The 25759-nt window shown below is 32.7% G+C and overlaps 2 protein-coding genes and 1 long non-coding RNA gene across 5 annotated transcripts; 2 read left to right on the forward strand and 1 right to left on the reverse strand.

Annotated features, from left to right (window-relative positions):
* Nucleotides 1–1705: 1705 nt before the first annotated feature.
* Nucleotides 1706–6916, forward strand: LOC143065066 (uncharacterized). The gene is made up of 4 exons (XR_012975395.1): nucleotides 1706–1799; nucleotides 3349–3517; nucleotides 4089–5249; nucleotides 6759–6916. It is a non-coding gene; the product is annotated as an uncharacterized LOC143065066 (long non-coding RNA).
* A 6564-nt stretch (nucleotides 6917–13480) lies between these two features.
* LOC143065067 (amine sulfotransferase-like) lies at nucleotides 13481–20854 on the reverse strand. Of its 2 annotated transcripts, none has more exons than XM_076238381.1 (6): nucleotides 20729–20854; nucleotides 17714–17889; nucleotides 16810–17136; nucleotides 15862–15959; nucleotides 14567–14735; nucleotides 13481–13782 (listed from the first exon to the last, which is right to left on the reverse strand). In XM_076238381.1, the coding sequence occupies exons 1-6, from the start codon at nucleotides 20743–20745 to the stop codon at nucleotides 13670–13672; spliced, it is 900 nt and encodes a 299-aa protein (XP_076094496.1). In that variant the 5' UTR covers nucleotides 20746–20854; the 3' UTR covers nucleotides 13481–13669. The 2 variants fall into 2 exon arrangements, with proteins under 2 accessions (XP_076094496.1, XP_076094497.1); XM_076238382.1 differs by lacking the exon at nucleotides 20729–20854 and adding an exon at nucleotides 18376–18472.
* LOC143065068 (sulfotransferase 1C2-like) lies at nucleotides 15137–25519 on the forward strand. 2 transcript variants are annotated; one of them, XM_076238384.1, is made up of 6 exons: nucleotides 15137–15155; nucleotides 21608–21777; nucleotides 21984–22307; nucleotides 22989–23089; nucleotides 23566–23734; nucleotides 25181–25519. In XM_076238384.1, exons 2-6 carry the CDS (start codon nucleotides 21627–21629, stop codon nucleotides 25291–25293), a joined length of 858 nt encoding a protein of 285 aa, XP_076094499.1. In that variant the 5' UTR covers nucleotides 15137–15155; nucleotides 21608–21626; the 3' UTR covers nucleotides 25294–25519. The 2 variants fall into 2 exon arrangements, with proteins under 2 accessions (XP_076094499.1, XP_076094498.1); XM_076238383.1 differs by lacking the exon at nucleotides 15137–15155 and adding an exon at nucleotides 21085–21217.
* The last annotated feature ends 240 nt before the right edge of the window (nucleotides 25520–25759 follow it).

Genomic DNA, 25759 nt, shown 5'->3' on the forward strand with positions numbered 1-25759 from the left:
CTTTGCTGCAATGCTTTTTTTGATAAAAGTCAAATTGAATTAAAAAAATTGCACCGCTTCAAACATGAAATTAATTTAATTGCTTATAGACCATTATTATTTTAATAAAAATATGCTTGTCTCAGGACAATCCATCAGTGCTTTTTCATTTGAGTGCCCAATTATTCACCAGGCCAATGGTAGGATTTGAATCTTGTATAAATGACGAAGGCTTACTTTTCTATTCTACTTTCATTTCGGTCAAATCACTACTATAATGGTTTACTTTTATAAATTGTTATTTGGATGGAAAGTTGTCTCATTGGCACTCATACCACATCTTCCTATATCTTTTCACTTTAAACAATATTTTTTTCCTCACATTTTGAAAGCCTTCTTACATAAAATAAAAAAAACGAATGGACGACACATGTCATATTCCTGACCTGTTACAGACATTTTCAAAGTGTAAAAAAATGATGGATTCAACCTGGTTTAAAGAGCTGACCTCTCACTTGTATGACAGTCTTATCAAATTCCATTATATTGATAACGATGCGTGAACAAAACAGACACAATAGGCAAATATGTCAAAAATATGTGTATAACAGCAATACGACACCCACTAAAAACTGGGGATGATTTCAGATGATCCGGAAGGGTAAGCAGATCCTGCTTCACGTGTTGCGCCCATCGTGTTGCTCATTATATTACGAAGCCGGTAAATAGTCTAACTCGTTTGGTCACATTCGTGAAAAAGGAATGGGACTGTAGTTATGACATAATGAACATATCTGATACCATCTGCATAACGGATATTCCATAACGGTCAACCAACTCATGATTGCTTCCGTAAAATTTGAGAAGTGATGATTTAAACTTCACCATTTGGAACTCTTGTTTTAATTGAAAAAGGTCACAAATTTCTACTTGCTTTATATTTAACACTTCTCTCAACAAGCCAAAATTGTAATGATTTACAATAAAGAGATCCTCCACACACATGGCCAAGAAAACACTAATATATAATTTCCTTTTCAGATGAATTAATAATTAGAATAAAAAAGTTCTAAGGTTCACGTATTAACATTTTTTAAGCAACTTGTTCTATTATTAACAAGTGAATTTACAGCTAAGAGTAGTCAGTACCACTCTTACAAAAAATGTCAAGTGAAGCTATTGCGAATAGTTCTTGGTACACCCCTAAGTTGCTAAGTTTGTTTTAAGAACACTTAATAACTGACCAAAATTTAAGAATGATTTTGTGTTAACGGAATTAGTAAGATCACTTTAAGGTGGACGTAAGAATCGTTCTTAAATCATGCACTTTTTCAAAACATTAAGGGCTGTCAATCAATCTAAGATAGGTCTGAGGTTGGGTCTTGTTACATTCTTAAATCTGAAGACGCCCTTTAGACGTTCGTAAGACATAAGAATGCTTCTTGTTACCGGCCCCTGGTTCGTATTATTCAATTGTAAACTTATCTTAAACGCTTGATGAGTTTATCGTCAGAATATTGTTATATTTATTCAAAACAAAAACAATAGATATATACTGAAATAATTTCGTACTTAAATGGCTCTACTAAAAGAGAAATTAGTGACACATTTAGAAAGTTTGTCATAGTTGAAAGGCTATCAAGCTGAAAATTGGTAGGCATTTACTTTTACTTTATCGTTGTAATATTTTAGTAAAATGATTTACAAAATGCATGTATATACATATATTTAGGTTACCTGTATCGCTTTTAAACCAGTGATAAATAATTTACATACCTGACTTTTAGTTTTAGATTGAAGAAAAATGAAGGCATGTTAAGGTAAGGAAGCAATGAAAGTAATATTTACAAATGCATACTTTTTATTGGAGGGTCAGGTAAGAAAAAAAAATTCCTTTAATAGTTTATAAAAATTTGTGCCAAAATAGCTCTATTATGTAAACAAGACTTAGTGCATTTGTAACATAAAATATTGTTTCTCCTGAAATATTGTCGATCGGACAAAATTCAATATAAAATATTGTCCGCGGACAATTTTCCATACTGAAATACTGTCCAGGACAATAATTTAATCCTGGTATCTATGATGAGTTTATTCACTATGAAATATAATACTTTATACGAAATTTTGTCCGATGGAGGACAATATGTTCACTATGAAAAACATTTCTGAATCAAATTATTTCAAAATTTAAAACATTCCACAGCATGCACATTTTTTTAAAAAAGATAAACAGCCTGTGTCGCTCACCCGACTTGGGTTACTTGGGTTTTTGAAATCATATAAAAAAAGATAAAAAATCATAACTGTTACTTTTTAAAAGTAATGATTGAGGCCAAATTTGGTTTAATATTGCATTCCATTCTGTGATTCCTTAAAAGAAGACCTGTGTATGTATTTCCTATAGGGTCCTATGTTAAACTAAGTCCCTTGCTGGCGGCCATCTTGGATGATGGATCGGCTACAAAGTAACAACACTTGGTCAGCACCTCATAAGGAACATTCATGCCATGTTTGGTTCCATTCCATTCAGTGGTTCTCTAGAAGGAGTTCCAAAAATTTGATATTCAGCTTGTGAGCTTATAAACTAATATTGGACCAGTTGTTTTATTTTGGCATGGAGGGGACATGATGAATTGGTACTTTGAAGTGGCAAACGGCTGTTGCATAAGTTTGTTAATATAGATATCCCTCCAATTTTTTTTTTTAAAGAATCCCATAAAAACAACTTTGTCTTTTTAGAGTTATGGAACTTTTAACTTTTTGATAAGAATTTTTGATATTTTTTGTCAAAGTATAATAAATTCATACTCTCTTTATAATTTTGATAATTTTCCGAACACTCTCTAATTTATGAGATTTTTTACCTCAAAATAAAATAATAGAAAACAAAAGATATGGAGTAAGCATCCATGACACAAAATCAGTAAATACACATCAAAACACACAAATGCAAAAAGTAAGGGAACGGCGCTTTAATTGCTGTTCTTCATCTCAAAGTCACAAGAAACCCCGAATTTACACTATTGTCCCAGGTTAGTGGGTATTTACTAACATGTTCAACCCCGCCACATTCTCTATCTATGTGCCTGTCCCAAGTCAGGAGCCTGTAATCTATTGGTTGTCGTTTGTTTATGTGTTAAATATTTGTTATTCGTTCATTTTTTGTACATAAATTGGGGTGGTAGTTTTCTCGTTTGAATTGTTTTACATTGTCATTTCGCGGCCTTTTATAGCTGACTATGCAGTATGGGCTTTGCTAATTGCTGAAGGCCGTACGGTGACCTATTGTTGGTCATTTCTGTGTCATTTTGGTCTCTTGTAGAGAGTTGTCTCATTTGCAATCGTACCACATCTTCTTTTTTATAGGCAAAACACAAGAAATCTAACGACCTGATTAAAGAAAACAATAAACGAACAGCAAATACTAGTACCAGCATGACATACTAGATAGCAGCAAACGACAACGACTGAATTATTGGATCCTGATTTGTGATAGACACACACAGCATGTGACAGTGTTATAAGACTTTATAAGGTAGTTGATTAAAAGGAAGACCGTAGACATATATTCAAAGAACTTCAAAACATAGGTATTCCAGCATAGAGCACTACTGTAAGGGTCTATCAAAACAATTTATGGATTTTTTAACAACCAGTTATTTAGTGCATATATATTACAATCACTTGAAAACGTCTGTTTGAATATTGATGAAAAGGCTCCTCCTTCGTTCTCCCAATATCTATTCGTTCAGGACACAAACGACGCAAAGTACACTGCTTTGCTCGCTCAAATATACAATACTTTGTTCAGTGACTATTTTAAAAAAATCTCAAAATTCGAATGAACTGGAAAAAATGAATACTAAAGTTACAAAAAGTTTTGTTTCTTGACGATATACGTTGTACACAACCAATTTCAGTTGCTCCTTGTTTCCGTGCAGAATGCTTTCCAAGAAACAAATTAGAAAATCGTCATTATGAAACAAGCGCTAGTTTATGTGTATCATATAGTCTGAGAATGCAAAATATAAGTTAAGGTTAGAAAATGTATATACTTCTTTTACAATCGTTATCTGCCATGTGTAAATCTATTATTTCTATTTTAGACGTAGACTAAATTTCTGTACATTTAGTTTATGAAAGGAAGTACTCATGCTCAGGAAAAAGAAAACAGGTGTCTTTATACTAACTGTAATCTTGTTTTACACCATATTCACGGTTATTGGCTTTGCTGGGATTAATCTGAGCTCAGCAAAAGAAAAGACACAATACAGGGAAAAAATATTCTTTGGTAAGATGCGTCATACAATACAAATCTCAAATTTAACTCAGAACAATGCACGTTTGTCACAAAACAATGAAGATCCCCTATCTGTTTATAGTTTCACAGGAGGTGGATGGAAGTTTTCAAATGTGTGCAACATATCCAAGAAATATTTGAATGATCAAGATTTCTATTTGACTCAAGCTCATTCTGAGGCCGGTTCAGTTAATCTCTTTGTTCACAATCCTGAGTATGATGCAATATCCGGTACAATTAAACAACGGCGTTCTTTTGAATCAGAGAATGTAGATGCTGTTATGTCAATGTTACGGAAGGATCAACAGCTGTCTTTGATTGACATTGGAGCCAATGTTGGTATATATGCGTTATCTGCTGCGTTGTTTGGTAGGCAGGTAATAGCAATAGATGCCGCAATGGAAAATATACAACACATCTGTGCATCCGTTGAATATGGACATTTTTCTAATAGAGTTGCAATTATATATAATGCATTGTCTGATTCACATGGAAAAGTTGATTTCAAACATGGAATTAAAGGTGATTTTGGCTTAGGTCATGTAAATGCAGACAGTATTTCCTCAAAAATGGAAACAAAATTCAAGAATTATTTTGACAATGGGCGTACAGATGCAGTAGAAGCAGTAAAACTAGACGATTTGCTTAGTCTACCTCACTTAGCCTTTATGAAAAACATCCTCATCAAAATGGATGTAGAGGGGCATGAACATCGAGTATTGTTAGGTGCTAAACAATTCATGAAACAAAAAATAAAGTCAGTCAGAGGAATTGTTATGGAATGGCAGTGGTTTTCTGACGAAGCTGAAAATACAATAAGAAATTTGATGGCTGGATGGAACTTTGCCCCTTACAAATTGAGTGGAATGACAGAACCATTGAAACTAAACCAAACAATGCACTGGCCAAATGATGTATTGTGGCTTCCAAAATATTCAGCGAAAAATAAGGTCGTTAAATATCATAGGTAATGGAATCATATGAAATGTGTTAGCTATCCAAAAATCAATGCTCTATTTTTCATTGTAATTTATGACTTACGGGTACATTTTCCTTGTCCATTGTTTATTGCTATATATATAAAAAAAAAGAAATGTGGTATGAATGCCAATGTGACAACTCTCCACAAGAGACCAAATGACACTGAAATCAACAACTATAGATATTCGGACGGCATTCAACAAAGCCCATACCACATAGTCAACTATAAAAGGGCTCGAAATGACAATGTTAAACAATTCAAACGAGGTAACTGACGGCCTAATTTATGACAAAAAAAATGAACGAAACACAAATATTTAACACTTATATGAGAACAACCACTGAAATACAGGCTCCTGACTTGGGACAGGCAAATACATACAGAATGTGGTGGTGATGGTGGTGGTGGTGTGTGTGTGTGTGTGTGTGGGGGGGTGTTAAACATGTTAGCGGGATCCCAACCCTGCCCTTACCTGGGACAGTGGTGTAATTTGAATGTGCAGACTAATGATTAGGACGTTCGTATATTTTATTCATTATTTCCCCAACTCAAGATGCATAGATTTAGTTTTCTATGTTGTACCTTTTGTAGTATTATTTGTCTGTTTGTCTTTTTATTTTTAATTATGGCGTTGTCAGTTTATTTTTAATCTATGAGTTCGGCTATCCCTCTGGTATCGTTCGTCCCTTTCTTATAATGTTATATGGTATATTTATAATATTTTTTATCTTCAAATTTATAAAAAATAAATAAAAAATGCTGCACTTACAATTGTTTGGGGAAATCATAGTTGCTTCAAACAGACAACATGTTCGCACGTTTGGAACACGTGTATTACAGCAAACAATTCCATGGGAATCAATTGTGCTCTCTCTCTGCCGACTTGCCGAGACTGAAGTTTCTTATAAATAAAGAAAAGAGCTTATTATCCTTATAATTTTACGTTTCGCTATACAATTGATGTCCTATTACTAAATAATTAAAAGTTTGGTGACTATTTTGAAGACATCTATCCCTTCGAACTTGGGAAATAAAAATTAAAAATATCTAATATATTAACTTATATCTAGAATGAGGGTCGGTTTAAACCAAAAACTTTACGACAAAAGATATGACTTCAGCGTCCAAATGAGAAACACTCCAGTATCATCAGCATATAGAGTATATATATCCCAGTTCATAAGATATTCCAGGGATTATGCATGTTTACCAGGATCAGGTTTCTGATCAACAATGTTACGTTAACTGGAAAAAAGAACATGCAGAGGAATAAAAGTGCCATAGAAGAAACACTATTTTATGTTCAATAGACAATATTGATAGAGAATTAGAAAACTAAGACAATTAACAAAAATAATAGATTGTTTTTCTTTAGATGACCATATACCAAAGAAGACAGTTAGTGTTTGTCATTTTTCACATGTTTAACACTATAAATGTCGTGACATGTATAACATACTATATTTAGAAATTAACTTTATGTGTCTATTTCAGGTCAGCTTTAAAGACTTCAAGGCAACAACGCAAAATTAGTTTGATCAAATAAAGAGGTGATGGGTTGAATCTGAGAAGCTACCAGAGAGAACTAGGAACGATTTAAGTCTTATACTAACTTTAAGAATCAATTAGAATATAATGAAGATGGTAGTGTTTCTATTATGTTTTCTTGTTCCGTGTTATACCATTAAGCCAAACTTGTATCTAATTTAGAATTAGATACCTCAGTATACCAAACACAACCAAGAAGACTGAGCAACATAAACCTGAACAAAACCAGAGGTGATTTTAGGTGCACAGGAAGGGTCAGCAGATCACCTAAGATCACCCCTTGTTTTTGGTGGGGTTCGTGTTGTTTATTCTTTTATTTTTCTATGTTGTGTCATGTGTACTATTGTTTGTCTGTTTGCCCTATTCATTTTTAGCCATGGCGTTGTCAGTTTATTTTCGATTTATGAGTTTGACTGTCCTTCTGGTATCTTTCGTCCCTCTTTTAGAAAACTCATAAGTGGTTTTTTTTTACTCATTTTTTGTGCATAATTCTTAAATGAAAGAGGATCCTCATTGACCTAAATCAATTCGATATTAAAAAGAAGAAAAAACATTATATAATATACTATCAGACATATATGTCACATTGAGGATCTTTATTTTCATAGGCCTACAACATCAAAACTAAATTCCTATGATGCTATTCCGTTTCTCATTTTAATGACTAGATGCTTAGCTAATCGCAAAAGTCATTACAGCAAGATTGTTGTTCGCCTTAATTGTGTGCGCTATTGTCAGAAATTGCGATATGACTGTAAACTTTTCAGATGGCAATGGATAAAAAGAAGATTAAAGACCAATAAAAGACAAACATCAGTATACCAAACACAACATAGGAAACTAAAGACTGAGCAACATAAACCTCAACAAAACCAGAGATGATCTTAGGTGCACAGGAAGGGTCAGCAGATCATGCTCAACATGTAGCATTCTTCGTGTTGGTCATGAAAGTATAAACTCGGTAATAAGTCTTATTCGGTATGTCGCATTCGGATTCGGTGGGGTGGGGTGGGGGGGGGGGGGCATAACTGTGGTTATGAAGATTGGAATATTATCGTCGTCATCTGTGTTACAGATAATTTATAACAGTCAACTCGTGATAGCCTCCGTAAAATTTTCAAGGGGATAATTTTACCTTCTCCATTTCATTATATGTACCACTTATAAAAACCGGAACATCTATACAATCTGCATTACTTAAAAGAGGACCAAAAGGTAGAATGTAATTATTGCATTTTTCAACATAGTAAAGATGAGTTATCATGGATATTTAATTTTTGTCAAAAGGTGGAACGATTAAACTCAGATATATTACAACTGTGCGTACGTCTCCGTCAATGTGTTTGGCCAAAGCTATTGTTTAATATGTTGTTAGAATATCGACAAAATACTGTTGAATTATTTTAAGCCGGAAGAGATTTTATATAAAACAATAGTGCTATGTCCCCGATGATTAAAGTCATAAGAAACCTCAAATTAAAAAAATAGTGCATATGTTTTTTTATAACTCAATGGATAGTTTACATTATAAAACTTATGTACATGTACTTTTTTCTGAAGAAAATTCTTTAATTTATTCATATTTAGAAGAAGTTTACTTTATTTGAATTGCTTCCTTCCAGGAAGCAATTCCCCCCGACATATTTTCCGTATGCAAAGTGACCTCAGTTTGACCCATCTCGTAAAAATCCGGTGATCGCAATACGCATGTATGTCCTTAAAATAAACTATTATCTGAATTTACATGTTAAACACGTGCTCAATTTCCATGCTTTTTTGTTTATTTTTTGTTGATTGTTGACAAACAGGTGACAATCGTTAAACTTCGGCTTCAAAAGACGAACTTTAATTACCTGCCATATTTTCACAACAACACTGACCGATAGAGAAAAAAAAATAACGATTGTACGAAATTTATGCGAAAAAAACGAAAAATTCTTGAACAGAAGACTAAGTTTATGATGTTTGTATGCATTGGTTCAAGAATTGGAAGAACGTTATTTTTCACCTGTCACTCGTTTCTTATGACTTTAATTGAGTCATGTGAAAATGTAGGCAATCTCAAAACCACATAAATTCATTTTGAAAATGAACATCATTTCATTACTTTAATCATTTGTTTAATAATAATGAAAACACTAAACAAAGGGTATGATAAGGGTTTAACATATTCAAATTCATGATAAAGCTTTATTCTTAACAAAAGTTACTTTTAAATGTCATACTGCATTGACTACATTTTTTGCGGTCCTCCCAGTTGCCACAGTCTTCGATCGCTTTCTGTTATCAGTTCAGGCTATGTTAAATTTCAACCAAAGATGAAGAACTGGATCTTCCATCACTGTATTGGATACCTAAACTACATAAGTGTCCTTACAAACAACGGTATATTGCTGGGTATTCCAAGTGCTCCACGAAACCTCTTTCTAAATTATTAACATCTATTTTATCAGCAATCAAAGACGGGCTTCAAAGTTATTGTGAAACAGCCTATTCTAGAGGGGGCGTGAATCAGATATGTATACTTAAAAATTCCAAAGATCTTTTAGATAACATACAATCTAACTCTCTTTCATCTTGTAACAGTATTAAAACATTTGACTTTTCTACTCTTAACACTATTATTCCACATTCCAAACTAAGAGAAAATTGAATGAGTTGGTATTGCTTTGCTTCATAAAACAGAATGGCCAACGTAGATACAAGTATCTTGTCTTAGTGAGGGATAAATCCTACTTTGTAAAGGATCACTCTGATTCAAACAAAAAATTCGCTTAAACTGATATTATCAAGATGCTTGATTTCTTGATTGACAACATATTTGTTACGTTCGGAGGACATGTTTTTCAACAGACAATGGGAACAAACTATGCCCTCTAGTTGTCGACTTGTTTCTTTATTATTATGAGGCTGACTTCATGCAGGAACTTCTTAGGAAGAAAGATAAGAAGTTAGCAATATCCTTTAACTCTACTTTCCGCTATATAGATGATGTTCTTTCACTAAATAATTCAAAATTTGGTGACCATGTGGAACGCATCTATCCCATCGAGCTAAAGATAAAGGATACTACAGATACAGTTAAGTCGGCCTCATATCTTGACTTACATCTAGAAATTGACAATGAGGGTCGGTTGAAATCAAAACTTTACGACAAAAGAGATGATTTCAGCTTTCCAATTGTGAACTTTCCATTTCTAAGTAGCAACATTCCAGCAGCACCTGCATGCGGGGTATATATCTCCCAATTGATATTCCCGTGCTTGCATTTCCTATCATGATTTTCTTGATAGAGGGTTGTTGCTCACAAGGAAGCTATTAAACCAATAGTTCCAAATGTTGAAGTTGAAATTATCCCTTCGTAAATTTTACGGACGCCATCAAGAGTTGGTTGACCGTTAAGGAATAACCGTTTCACAAATGATATCGGATATGTTCCTTTCGTCGGAACTACAAGCCCATTCCCTTTCATGAATGTGACCTATCGAATTAGACTATTTACCGGATTTGTTATCACATAAGCAACACGACGGGTGCCACATGTGGAGCAGGATCTGCTTACCCTTCCGGAGCACCTGAGATCACCCCTAGTTTTTTGGTGGGGTTCGTATTGTTTATTCTTTAGTTTTCTATGTTGTGTCATGTTTGCTGTTGTTTGTTTGTCTTTTTCATTTTTAGCCATGGCTTTGTCAGTTTGTTTTAGATTTATGAGTTTGACTGTCCCTTTGGTATCTTTCGTCCCTCTTTTAAAGTCTTACAAGAATTCAGTCCGGTTTTCAGTGAAATCATTGGTGCTAATTTTTTTCATTTTTGTGTAATTATAAGTTTTTAATAATTCGTTCACGTTGTCGTGCTTTTTTTAGATATATATAAAAAGTGAGAGGGTTATCATCATCTCATTTTGTTGATAGATCTTTGATAATTTTGCTATTATCTTTCTACAATAATTTTAAACTCGGGATAATATAAAACTTAGCAAATTGCAGCAGTCTAAGGCTGAATACTACCCTAATATGTCTTTTTGTTTATTTATGTCGTTTTGTGTATATTTTATCTTAAATGATGTGATGCAACTTAATCTAAGATGTACAATTGAATACGTGTTACATAGGGCCCATCCCACACACAGACTATATACACATTTATGTTACAACATACTAGTATAAATATCAGTATATGTTTTAGTATGTGTTCTACATTGTTACAAGTGAAAAGGTGGATTGTGACCTAGATAAGAATTTGTCTACAATGTATTAAAAAATGTGTGCAAGTCCCTAAGTCATCCTCCCGGAAATGAAATCTTATTACAAGGTAGGATGGTTCGAAACATGCACAGTTCTGTTCTGATTATTTACATTAAAGTACAAGTGTTCTTATGTTTAGACACGTACATTTCAAAGGCATTAACTATATATGACGAACGATGCGATTTTGATTTTGAAATTATCAATTTCGCCCACCTTAGTAGCAATATTCCAACTTCACCACTTATTCGGTATTCAAGAGCTTGCAGCTACTATTCAGACTTTGTAAAAACGTCATCAGTGTCTGAGCAAAAGTTGATGAACCAGGGTATGTCAAAGAACGCCTTGTCCTTTCCAAAAAAAAAAGTTCATCGGTAGGTACCAAGACCTTGTTGATAAACATTTCGTATCAGCATTACAAATAATACACGATGTTCTTGAAGTTTAGATTCTGGATACTGACGTTGTTTATCGTCTTAATAACGTGTAAGAGTATTGTTTTATTTGTCTTCATGCATATTACTTTTACTGTTTAGTCTGTTTTTGTGATATCGATTTGACATGACTCTGTACTTGTATATCCCGTCATGTGTTATTGTTCTATGATACTTTTTGTATTTTTGTTTTTCATTTTTTGCTAATGAGCTTTGTCTATGTGCCTTTTTATTTTTTTGATACATATGACGGGGCTCAGTACTAATATACATCGCGTCATTGTGTGACTGTGCTATTGTAAATTTGTGTATTCGTGTTTCATTTATGCTGATGTGCTTTTTCTAGTGCCTTTTTGTGCTTCTATGTTACATCTTTGATTATTTTTGTAGTGGTTATGATTATACTGGGGATTCATTATTATTCGTTGGATACCAATTTTCGTGGGAACAGGTGAACCATGAAAATAAATTTTCAACGAACTACACATTTTGTATAGGCTTTCTATGCAGAGATTGACAAAACCACGAAATCAAATACCCACGAAAGTTTTCCATATTGCACAAAAATTGATACCCACGAAAATAAATGAATCCACAGTAACACAATGTTGACGGATGTACCCATATTTGTTTTTACATTTTTACCTATTATGTCTGTATGTTTTGTTTATATCTCGTTGGCAATATAATGGAATTTGATGCGACTGTCGTAAAAGTAAAAGGTTTAGCTAGCTATAAAACCAGGTTTAATCCACCATTTTCGAAATACGAAATGCCTGTAGGAATATGACAGTGGTTATCCATTCGTATGATGTGTTTGAACTTTTAATTAAACCATTTAGTTAGGGAATTTCCGTTTTGAATTTTCCCCAGAGTTCAGTTAATTTGTGGTTTAACTTTTTTATTTCATTGTGATGTGATTAGGCTGATAAGAATTGCCATAATGTCAGGACTGTAGACCTAATTAAAATTGTACTAAGACTTCAATATCATCCGGACCAAATATAAAAAAAAGAAGATGTGGTATGATTGCCAATGAGACAACTCTCCACAAGAGAACAAATTTCACAGAAATAACCAACTATATTAATATATGTACGACCTTCAACATTGTAAAACCTATACCGCATAGTCAGCCTTGAATGCCTTAAAAATGACAAATAAAAAACAATTCAAAACTAATGGTCTGAATAATGCATCGTTCGTGTTTTTCGGTCTGGTTTCAAAGTAATGACTTTTATTTCGAATTCCTCGATTTAGAATAAGAAGATGTGGTATGATCGACAATGAGACAACTGTCCACTAGAGACAAAGTTATTAACTATAGGTTACTGTATGGCTTTTAACAATAAGTAAAACACATACCGCATAGTAAGCTTTAACAAAAATTCGACATGACAAATGTTAAACAATTCAGACTAGAAAACTAACGACTCTTTTCATGTACAAAACAATAGACGAAAAACAAAAATGATAAACAGCAACACATGACAACCAAGTAATTACAGACTTTTAACTTGGGTCAAGACATGTAATTACAGGCTTTTAACTTGGGACAAGACAAGTAATTACAGACTTTTAACTTGGGACAACCAAGTAATTACAGACTTTTAACTTGGGACAACCAAGTAATTACAGACTTTTAACTTGGGACAAGACAAGTAATTACAGACTTTTAACTAAGTAATTACAGACTTTTAACTTGGGACAACCAAGTAATTACAGACTTTTAACTTGGGACAAGACATACAGATTGTGGCGGAGTTAAACGTGTTTGCTGGCGCTTAACTCTTTTCATATTCCTGATTAGGGTCAGGGGGATAACAGTACAACATAAGAGCAAAGTATAAATCATCAATTGAAAATGGATTAACTCATCGGATCGACACTAAGAACCGATAAAAAACATACAAAAACACTATAGACACATATAGTACTGACAGTTACTGAAAGCTGGTTCAAAACCAACAACTTATAAAAAAATCATGTATTATAATAATAATATAAGATAATTTTAATGCATTTTTGAAACAAGACTACAGTTTAGCTTTCAAAGTACTAGTAACTTATTCAATATTAAATGATTCAATATGATGTGTACATCTGAGTAAATTGTAGTGTCTATATTCTAATCATGGTGAACATGTTATTTGATATAGTAACATATAACTAGTATTAATCATAATTCATAGAGAAAATTGAGTGTCGTGCCTTTCATGACATCCTTGTAATTTCTGTCAAAAATTTCATTTTGAGCAACTGTGAACCAGTTTTTCCAATCACCAACTTGACCTGTAATATAATAATAAACATTATTATAAGTGGTGATCACATGATGATATGTTTTTTTTTCAGTTTAGACTGTGCGAATATCTGAAATATTGTTTACGATGATATTCACTTATACATTATGAATGCGATTTATTTTGCTCTGAAGTTCACACTGTGTACATGTATCGGTGGCTCAAAAAAATTTACGGAATGCACCCTGTGTGTTGTGAAATTTTTTCGGTTTATAAAGTTCTGTGCCCAAAACCATAAAACCTTTTCGATGGATGAACACAGTAATCGTTTTTGGAAAAAAACCTCAGGAGGATTTTTTTTCTTCAATAACTCACATTGGAACCTTGCAAGGAGATAATTTCAGAAACCATTGTTTATAGAAATCGTAAACAATGGGATTTCATTTTTTTATGTCATTAAGTTGCAACGTTGTTTTTTAGCGATTAGATTTGACCTGTCTGTAAATGGCATAATCCCCATCATCAGTTTCTAAAAGACAAGATCAGCTTAAACTCTATAACAAAGGTCCTAGACCCATCGAGTCTCTTGCAATGACATCGGAGACCAATGAACGTAAAACGGGTTGCATGATCAAAAGCCAAGGTAATGTCTTAATAGCAAATTATGTGTTTTAGAGTATTTTGTGTGTGTTTTAAAGCTTTTCGAATCATTCTTCGCCTAACTTAACATACACTTTACATTATGAGAGGAAAGCTCTCTTAATTGTTCACGAACAATTGAATTCTTAATTATAAAATGATTTTGCCTCTGACTAAGATATGTAAATAATTACCCTTTCTAAAAAGTGTTGATTTTCCACCGTCTGTAAGAAATGATGTTGGGTCTATTCTGTTGGCCTTCAAATTGTCAAAACTACACTTATCAGCTATGGTTTCTGCTAGTTCTTTGGAACATGATGTTTCAATGAAATCTGCTATTTTTAAAATGTTTCCAGGTAAATCCTAAATATAATGAAAATGATTAGATCCAATTAATAGTAAACATAAAATAGAAAAGGATAATTAGCTACGATATAAAAAGAACCCTAAAAATTGAATATGATGTTTTGTTTGTTTATAGCATTTATAAATGCGAATATTGGCGTGTAAGTTTGGTTAAATTTGGTCAAAATATGCCCCCCCCCCCAAAAAAAAAAAAACAATCGCTGATGTATTATTTGATTACAAGTCAATAATTTAACCTTATTTGAATTCGTATTGATGTAATCCTAAGATCTCTGAGATGATTTATGTATGAGCTAAACATGTTCGGTAATTAATAGAAGAATCGAAATTACTTCATAAGTAAAACTGGGAAGCATATAAGAAGAATCATTTCTGTGAAGGATACGGTCCACGAAGAAAACAATCCTTTTAATGCAGGTAAAATGATGATTTTTTTTATATATATATGAGATGAAATCATACAGACCTAGACAAACTATCATTTGCCTTTCTATTTATATTCATATTTGTATTTATATCAGGTGACAAAGCCATCGATAAACGATAATCTGGAGGGGACACCTCAAGGTATAATTTGATACGCACAACATAATGATAAATTATATCGACCCCAGGCATTGTTTATTGCTTCTTTTGATATTTACAGCAAATGCTACTTTAAGACAGATTATTGATGACAGTAAGAACAATCCCTACACATTTGTAAAACACTGATAAAATAAGAACAATCCCTAAACATTTGTAAAACACTGATAAAATAAGAACAATCCCTAAACATTTGTAAAACACTGATAAAATAATAATTGTTGTATTGTTGTTTCTATTAGTATGAAATGAGAAAGGAAATATGCTAAACACTGGGACGTATACACTTTTATTTTTATACATAAAATAAATATTTTTGATGGATCTAGAGGATCGTGTATTTGTTTAAACGACAGGGCAACGGTGTGTATTTTTTTTTTCTTCATATGAAATCAAATCTATGCACATAGTTATAGTGATATACAAAGGGACAATGTCTAAAAATATTTTTTAAACTATATCATAATAGCATTCCAGCGAAAATATGTTGCACTGTGATAAATATAATAATCTGTGATAGATCAATGCTAATTCCTACCTTTTTCATGTCTTCATAATACAACTGTAAGATGTTATCATGACCTAGTTGCTTTTCCCATTCTTTCGTATACTCATACCATCCGCCGTAAAGAGCACCTATAAAGAAATAAACATGATGATTTTAAGTTTTTACCATTTTATATCCTGTACTAAACTAAAAGAATTTGATTTAAAAAAAGGTATGATTGGAAATTAGTCCTATAACATAATACTTCAAAAAGGCTAGTTTATATATCGTTTACTTTTTAGCGTATTTTCGGAGTTTTTTCACCATTCAATGCTGAATCACGTTATCCGGCATTGATAGTAAAAAAATATCGGTGGTTCAGCATTGGTTGTAAAAATAAACTAAATATCCGTATCTTTGCCTTGAAAGTAATAAAAATATCCGATAAACAACATTGAAAGCAAACGATATGGACCTACGAAGGCTTATATTATACAACTAAATTGCAAATAGGAAAACTATCAATAGAACTGGATAGTTCCAGGTATCTGTACAGTTTTCAACCATGCGCAAACTAATAGCCTATAGAATACTATCAATAGATTTTAATAATTCCAGGTCAGTGTACAGTCTTCAACTATGTCCAAACTAATAGCCCATAAGAAAGCTATCAAAGGCCTTGGTATGACCAAAAGTGAAAAAAAGGTTTACAAAAGAAAACTTACGATCTCATATATTAAAAAGTTAACGAAAATCAAATATGACAGACAGCAACCAACGACACCTACTCTAGACAATCATATAAAGAACCTGGTCGGGTTAAACTTTTTTGTGTTGCTCGACCCTCCCGATTCCTGGGTCAATCAGTGGTGCAAACACATACAGAAAAAACTTTAAAAATCAATTTATTGTGTATCCAATTTCATTATATATATATATGGAAAATACATTGCCCTGTATCGTTTCTTTAGTTTTGTTATGTAAGTCATGTGTACAAACCTTCGTCTTTAATAACTGTCTTTTCAAAAAATTCCTCCCATGACAAATGTTTTTCAATAGCTGATTTCCCCTTTTCAAAATTATACAAGGAAACGAAGAGATCTTTAGGATTTCTCTGAACATATACTATCTTCCCTTTTCCATTTTGAAGCTGACTAGGGAGGTATCTATATGGCATATGTGTCATGAGAAGTCTTGGTGATGGCATCTTCGTTACACTATCTATAGGGTCGCACATTTCTAAAAGGCCCTTTTGTTTGACCCATAAGTTGTAGCTCGTCGATTGAGACATTAACATGGATAAAACTTCGTGTGTCCAGTTTGTTCCTACAAAAAAAGCTCAAAATATTTAATAAGCCTCTTTTTTTTAATAAGATAAAGCTGTTAAAATCATCGAAGTATCCAAAACGATCTGTGCCAGTACTCTGTTTGTTTTGCAGACACATTGTTGTTAGTATAATGGAATTTGATGCGACTGTCATACAAGTGAGAGGGTTAGATATAAAACCGTGTTTTATCCAAAATGTTCTCCATATGCCTGCACCAAGTCAGGAATATGACAACTGTTATCCATTCGTTTGATATGTTTGAGCTTTTAATTTTGCCATTTGATCAGGGACATTCCCGTTTGAATTATACTCGTGAGTTTTTTTGTGATTGAAGAATGCAGTTTTAACAGGAAAACGTCAATTATTCATTGAGATTACAGTAGTTTGTTACTTAATTAGAAAAAAATGCAACATTTGTATACAGCTGTACGTTGACATACTGATATTTCCAACTGCAAGTTATAAGGGATAGTGCTAGTAATCGTATTGCTCGCCTTATAGCAGTGGGAATGTGTCATGAAAATCCTAAATGTTTAGAATACATATACATGTACCGGGGTATTTACATATATTACCTGCTTTTGGAAAGGAGCAAAGATAAACATCAGTATCACGGCATTCCATATCTTGTTTTTCTTTGAATTTTTTTTCCGAATCAGGGCACAAACCCGGAAAAGGTGGCCACATCACATTATCATACACAAATGGCCCTCCCATTTTCATTATTTTTTCTCCAAGGCTTTTCATCTCTCTGAAATGAAATTTGATATACGTTTATACATGTAGCTCTTTTCATAATGCTAGCAAGACAAAGGTTTGTTTGTTTGTTTGACTTAATTCATCTGCAAACAATATAAGTAAGCGGAGTTCAATCCTGTGTATTATAGTGAAATTTGATAATGTCTAATCAAATTTAAATAAAATGTATACAAGTTTAAAAATGCCTTTTTATGTACATGTAGTTTTCATGTGTCAACCTTTATTACAATGCTTGAGAAAACATTTATAGAAACTAAGCAAGCAAGTCAAACAAATCTTTGTCTTGCTAGCATTATGAAAAGAACTGTAACAATTTTTGCTAAATAATCACATGGAAACCTGTCTACATTATGATCGAAGTGCTACAATGAACAACAATGATATATCAACAAAAGTATTGTGAATACAACGTATCTTAACAGTTTGGTATAAAACTTTTACTTCAGCAGATTAATAGGAACTTAAAATATGCACTTACGTTTTATATTGTTCCATCTTTGTAAATGAATCAATAATATTATATCATAGCAAATTGTCGTTCAACCTTATGAACCATGGTTATCCAATGAGGCAAACGTTGTACGATCATATTTGTTTTGTCTGCAGGAAGTTTATTTATTTAAGGATTTTAAGGAGACATTTCAGTATTAATCATTCTAAATTCAAGTTAAAAAAGTTCAATATAAAAGCACCCTACACTGATATGAAGTGTGTTTGATAATAATTGATTAAAATACTAGTAACACTTCGTAAAATGCGTCCGAGGGATTTTTCTCAATTTACCTTCTTCTGGAACGGTTAAACATAAACTTTGAAAACGAGGGGGGTTAATACAGAGAAAGTTTAACAGCTAAAAAGGGGCTTTGAATAAAAACATGAATAGCTTAATTCAATTAAGGTCAACTGTGCCCGAGGGAGTCAAAACCTTAACAAGAGTTTTAGTTTTTATGGCGTCTAACTGTTTACTGCATTTAGTTTATTATTTGATGTATCCTTTCTGTCTGTTTATTTATTTTTGGAATATACCCATATAAAGATTGATTGATTGATTGTTGGTTGCTTAACGTCCAGTGGAAAATATTTCATGCATGTTCAGGACGAGAACAGGTTAACCACAAATACAATAAGTAGGTCTTGTAAAAATAGAGGCCATCATGGATGATGGTCTGGGAGATTTGGACTGCCACTGCTAGGTAGATTGGATAGGGACAGAAATTTTGCCTTTGCTTGCAACAGGCCACCTACGGACCCCTCAAAAAGTTGTTGCAAGGTTTCTTAATGTGCAAAGAGCATATGATTTAACCCTTTAACCCCCAATCCCGCCTGTAGGCGTGATGGCGACCACCATTCTTTGATGGCCCGTATGACCCTCCATACTTTTTTTGAACTGCCCCACCTGTCAGGATAGCAGGGACTTCAACCAAGCAGTTCATGGTCCATAAACTCATATACGGACGTCTGTTTATGAAAATATGGCACTTTGAAAGCCGTTTAAGAGTTCAAAATCGGAAAAACTTGAAAAGTAGCCAAAATCAAGTGGGGGTGGGCATCTTTTGATGGCCATTACGTAACTAGTTGTCATTGTAGGTATACACTATTATCGTGAATGCATGCATAGGTGATATAGGAACACAAAGAGGTATAATATGGCCATTAGGAAACTAGTCTGTAAAATCTAGGTCACCATTTTGTCAAAAATTCGTATAAACAGACATTTAGGCAGACCTGACTTAACAATAATAATTCGCCAGCAAGACACTTTAAGTCCCATATACTCCCAGTTAGCATGAATGGACTGCAGTAACTATAGTGTAATACTTGAATGACAAAGAAACACAGTCTGGTCAATGTTTACATCTCAAGGTCGTTTTAAAATCGGAAAATAGACGGAAAATGACCATTTTTCAGTGTGGGTGGGTTCAAATCCACGAGAAAATCTTCCACCTCCCACCCTACCCCCCACCCATGCCATCTGCCCCCAAATCTCAATATATAGTTTAATAGATGAGCATCAATTACAGCATCAAGAGTCTGCTAATTTGCATATAATTTGCATATGATTACAAATTTTCGAAAATGTCTGATTTTCTAGAAACCTCTTGGGGGCGAATGAGTTAACGTCCCAATTCTGACCGGACGTCGCTGCAAACTTGACATATCCCGCACAGCCAAACGGACGCCTCACTTTGGCAAGCGTTTTACTGCCGGTCGATAAAAGACAAGGTGACCATATTTCGTGTTTCCAGTCACCCTTGGGGGTCCCATGTAAAGAGACATGGACATTACTTTCAAAAAAAGTAAAAAAAAACAATTAATTAAGATGAATTTGTTGCACTTGTGTCTACCAATTGACAAAATGTCGTGGAGTAAAAACCACATACCCCTGCTAATCTCATTAATTTTTCGTATATTTTCTTGTCTTGATTTATGTTACATGTACTAACTGCTTATACAAAATAAAAATAGAGCATAGAAAAAACGGGGGAAAAACTTATAATTAACCATTTGTTTCAGTCATTAAATCAATTTTTCAACTGTGAAATTGGACCTTTACAAGTAGTCAAAATGATAATCAGAGACTAAGTGTTACTACTAAAAAAATATATATCAAATATATCACACTGTCAGACTTAATCGATTGCTGACGTTTACTTTGAGTACTTTATGGTCGCATATATAAGAAAATGAAATCATAGGGCACTATTATATGTAGTTGTTCTAATTATGTCTGATTTATTATAGAACTCGTTTTATTCTTAGTAATTATACACAATTGAAACTATAAGAAAAGAGAAAAATCTTGTATAAGTAGAACATATAAAAAAACTTACTTGTGTGCACTTTCCATCTCTAAACATTTATGGTATTCAATAGAACATGTTAGTTTATTTATATTCTACATAAAATACATATGAAGGTTACACATGACGTGTACACTTTAAAAGTTTAGAAGGTGGAATGATGAATAACCGAGTAATAACAAACGATGCTAACCTGATTGTATGATTAATAGTCGACTGGGTAACACATTTTATTTCGTAATGAAATAATCGATTTATAATATACAAATAGAATGATGCTTTGTGCGAATCTGTTATTATTTACATAGCTTAGACATATGTCGTCCAAACTAAATTCATTATTAGTACATGAATGACGAAATAAAATATGTTACTCTATCATACCTACTCTTCACATTTCATTCCACCTTCTGAACTTTTAAAGTGTACGCGTCATTTAGGTATTTCTATGTAGAATATAAATACTTTAACATGTTCTGTTAAATACCATACATGTGTAGAGATGGAAAGTGCAAACAAGTAAGTTTTTTCTATGATTCTATTTATTCGGGAATTTTCTCTTTTCTTATAACTGTGCTTTTTTATTTATTTAGTATAATATGTATGTCATGTAAATCAGACATAAAATGCAATAGTAGAAAAAATAGATAGTGTTTGAAAATTTCTTTTGTCTAAATACGTGATCACAAAGTACAAAGGCAATCGATTCTCGTTAACAGTGTGATCTATTTGGTACAATATAGCATTAACTCTTCGTTTTATTAATTTGACTACTTGCAAAGACTAATTTCACAGAAAAAATAATTTAATGAGTGAAACAAATAGTTAATGATAAGTGTGTTTTCAGTTTTTACTGTGATCTATTTTATTATGTATTAGCAGTCAGTAGATGTTAATTTTCTTTTAAAGAATTGACCCCAACAAGAAAATGGAGCTTAGTGGTGGTCCATTTATGTATGACGGTATAATATGGATCCCTTTCCCAGGGCTTTACCCAGAACCCGAGAAAAAATTTAAACAGATACGAGATATGGAGTGTCGTGATTCAGACGTATTCTTGTGTTCCTTTCCAAAAGCTGGTGAGTGTTCCTTAGCATGTATAAAATAACGAGATAAAAAATAACAACTTTAGCTCAAACCTTTGCTATATGAACGATTAAAACCTTTGTTTCTGTTCATAGCAACGAATATTATAAATCTATATTTTTTTTACTTTCTAACGTCCAATTAATTATTCATTTTGCCTTCACTTCATCAAAGGAAAATTCATCTGTATTTTTTGCAGGCACACACTGGACCCACGAAATACTATCTATGCTGCTCTCTGGTTCTACACAATACAACCAATACAATACAATTGAAAACATGATTGAAGCAGCTAGCACATTAGACAAAATTAATAGTGCACCTTCTAGAAGGCTACTAGTAACACATTTACCTTACAAATATCTCCCTGAACAGTTGCGAAACGGAACTGGAAAGATAGTATACGTCCAAAGAAATCCGAAGGATCTTCACGTGTCAATGTATAATCATTTAAAAGGAAAGGGAATCATGAAAGAGGGGACTACATGGAATGAGTTTATTGAACAAATATTTACCGGTCAATGTAAGTCAAGTTATTAACTGTAGAAATATTACATTTTTTCAACAGGGGCAGTAGTTAGGGGCAGTAACTACTGCCCATCTAATAGTTGATTGTTAACTTGGGGACAACACATGAGTAGTTACTTCCCATTTTGATGATTTTACTCACATGTTAAAAAATACATTTATACATTTAAAAATCATCCTTTCATTCATTTGAAGAATGTATGTTTGATTTGCCTTGAAACAGACAAACTATTAAGTGCAGTTGGTGTGCCACTCTCCAATCATGAGGTTTCCAACCGAACGTGAAAGCATACCCAAAAAGAGCATTTCTATATGAAAACTCTATCGAGTATGTCTCCTAATACAGTATAGCGTATGATCAACTTTATATATCCGGGTTTTTTAATTCAGTTGTTTAAATACGGAATGCGTCGAATCTGCTGATAAATTTGATTTAAACATTACACATACAACTATCAGCAATCACATTTCTATTGTTCAGTGGTTTCTATTCCAATATTAGTGTTTCATAAAAATAATGGTTTTTCTTTCTGTCGCTCTGTCTGAAAAAACTAGATAAAAGCAAATTCTGCCGTTTGAGTGCTTTATTATCCTCGAATCTTAGGGTTTTGCCTCTACAAATAAAGAAAATGTTATAAACGGTGTTTGCTTTAACGTTTATGTGTTCTATTTATAGTGAAAATGTTTGGTGGATGGTTTCAGTTCAGTAAAGATTGGGAAAAAGAAATCGATATAAAGAAGAACATATTGCCATTATATTATGAAGAGATGAAACAGGTAAAACAGTCTAACATAATCTAGGCTAAGTGTTGTCGTGTTCAAAGTTGATGTTACTAGTTGTTTTTTTAAATAACTACGCGGAAACTATTTTGCCATATAACGCCTTAAATTTATAAAGGAAATAATTATCCTAGTTAGATATCATAGAATTGCCCGGTTACCCTTCAGACTGAATCGAAATTTTAATTTCAAAATACCTATGTTTTGAAATAAAATATCTTCTTCTATTGTCAGGTTTTGTTTATAAAAAGAATAGAACAATTGAAATAAAATATATTTTTTTTTAATTATAACCTTAGGACGATAAGATTTCATATAAAACCACACAAAACCTGCTAACACTATAGATAAAATAATTTACTACAAGTCCAAATTTTCTACAAACAAAGAAATTAATAATAATATTTCAAAATATCGACCGAGAATACCTATATCAGAGATAGCAATTATTAAACATTTTTTTTTCTTTTCAGGACATAACTGGAAACATATTGAAAACGGCTGAATATTTGAACGTGCCATGTAAAAACGAATTTGCCATGGAAGTTGGAGATAAATGCAGTTTTGATAAGCTAAAGAACAACAAATTAGATTATACAGCTTTAGTGGATAAGAACAGAAAGTCAACCCTATTCCGAAAAGGTATTTACTATATAATAATATAATGGAGAAAAAAATGTATCGTATATGATTGGGTACATGCAGATACTATTTAACATTTTAATTATTCTATTTTGACACATACACACCCTATCGAAAATATAATGCTTCATGTAAAAAGATAAAAATAAGAGGGTTTTTCTCAGTATACCTTTTATCATTATATTGTTCTTAGAATTAAAATGTAGGCATTATCTGAACTTCTTGTCGTTCGTAATTGTTTGCTTCTATGAAAATAAGTAGATATTGCGGTGTTGCCTATATGACAACTATCCTACAGACATAAACAATTATAAGCAAAACCAATACAGTTTAGTAAGCTACAAAGACGCTAACATGACAATATAGGAATAATAAAGAAAACCAAACGAAAAACAATCAACGAAAAACAAATATGGTAGACAGTAAGAAATACAAAGAAAAACAAAAACAAAAGATATGGAGTACCCATCCATGACACAAAAACAAAAGATATGGGATACCCATCCATGACACAAAACCAGTACATGCACAACATATACAAAACAAAGGAACAGCGCTTTCGTTGTTGTTTGATATTTCAAAGCCACAGTGAGTCCTTCAACAAGTATGACAGCGCTCACTTTTTTATTCAAGCATCGCGAATTAGTATTTTGCAGACGAAACGCACGTCTGCTGTTCAAAATGATAAGCCTAGTATATTTGATGAGTTGTCTCCCTTAACATAGGATAATAGTGTAACAGTACAATATAAGAACAAACTGTACAGTAGGAAAGAGCTTGATTACCTCAAAGTTGTTGTAGTGTTTGCTTTGCTTAGTCTTTTTAAATAATTATCCTATGTAATTTTTTGTGGACTTGTTTCTCTTTTTGCGTTTTGAGTTTCTCTTCGACTATCTCCATGGTATCTTTCGCAGTTTATTTGGCTTATCAGATTTCCATGTAATGTAGAAAACTTGTCAAAAAGAAAAAAAATTAGAAAAGTACTAACATACTCACAGTAACTAAACCTAGTAGCCCAAAGCCACTCTCAACAAAAATATACCTATGTTTCCCACACTAGAATATCAATCAGTATACATCCAGCAGATTTAGTAAAATACATCATGAACATTTTGATAAAAGTATGAAATATTAGTATCGAATAAATGTACAAATAGAGAGTAAAGTTATTAAGATAAGAGGATGTGGTATAATTGCCAATGAGACAGCATTCCACAAGAGACAAAATTACACAGACATCAACAACTATAGGTAAACGTACGGACTTCAACAATGGCTAAAACCCACACTGCATATTACAGCAACTATAACTTTTTAAGTTACACTTTGGACTGTCAATATGTCATGTAATCGGTGTGTAGAAAACAACAGAGTTTCAAGGATTTTCAGATTTTGGTAAATCTTGGAGTCAATGTATAAATGAATATATTTCAAAATTTCTTGCAGGTCAGGTAGGAGACTGGAAGAACTGGTTTACGGTTGCACAAAATGAGTGTTTTGGTGCATTGTATGATGATGAAATGAAAAGTTCCAATCTTAAGTTTACGTACGAGCAATGATAATAACTAGTTTTCCATTATACATTAATACATTATACATTTCAATCAAATATGTAACCAATCTCAATATTTCAGGGAAAATAAATTTCAGCTACATGTACTTTATCAGTCCATACTGGTGTGTGCTTATTTATGTATACTATTTATAAATGCATGTATGTGTGTTTAGTTATGTATATATTTTTTTAATGAATAAAAAAACTATGATATTTTTTTCTGTTTACAAGTTTTTTAAAATTTTTAAATTTTATTCGATATAGTTTATCACGAAATTTACCTGGCAATTTTATGGTTATTTCATACATGGTATTAATCAATATCTATTTTGTTTGTTAGTGCAAAGCTACTTAAATTAATAAAATTAACGGTACCAATTTTCTTGCACCAGATACGCATTTCGACAATACATGTCTCTTCAGTGATGCTCGTAGCCAAAATCTTTGAAATCCAAAGCTTATATTAAAGA

This window comes from Mytilus galloprovincialis, chromosome 2 (assembly GCF_965363235.1).
Source record: "Mytilus galloprovincialis chromosome 2, xbMytGall1.hap1.1, whole genome shotgun sequence".
NCBI lineage: Eukaryota > Metazoa > Mollusca > Bivalvia > Mytilida > Mytilidae > Mytilus > Mytilus galloprovincialis.

Coding starts and splice junctions, on each gene's coding strand:
- LOC143065067 (XM_076238381.1), bottom strand. Junction 17,137..17,713: donor TTGCTCCTTTCCAAAAGCAG/GTAATATATGTA, acceptor CTTTTTTTGTAG/GAACAAACTGGACACACGAA. Junction 14,736..15,861: donor ATTATGAAGACATGAAAAAG/GTAGGAATTAGC, acceptor CATTATATTTAG/GATTTACCTGGAAACATTTT.
- LOC143065068 (XM_076238383.1), top strand. Junction 22,308..22,988: donor ACAAATATTTACCGGTCAAT/GTAAGTCAAGTT, acceptor TTCTATTTATAG/TGAAAATGTTTGGTGGATGG. Junction 23,090..23,565: donor ATTATGAAGAGATGAAACAG/GTAAAACAGTCT, acceptor TTTTCTTTTCAG/GACATAACTGGAAACATATT.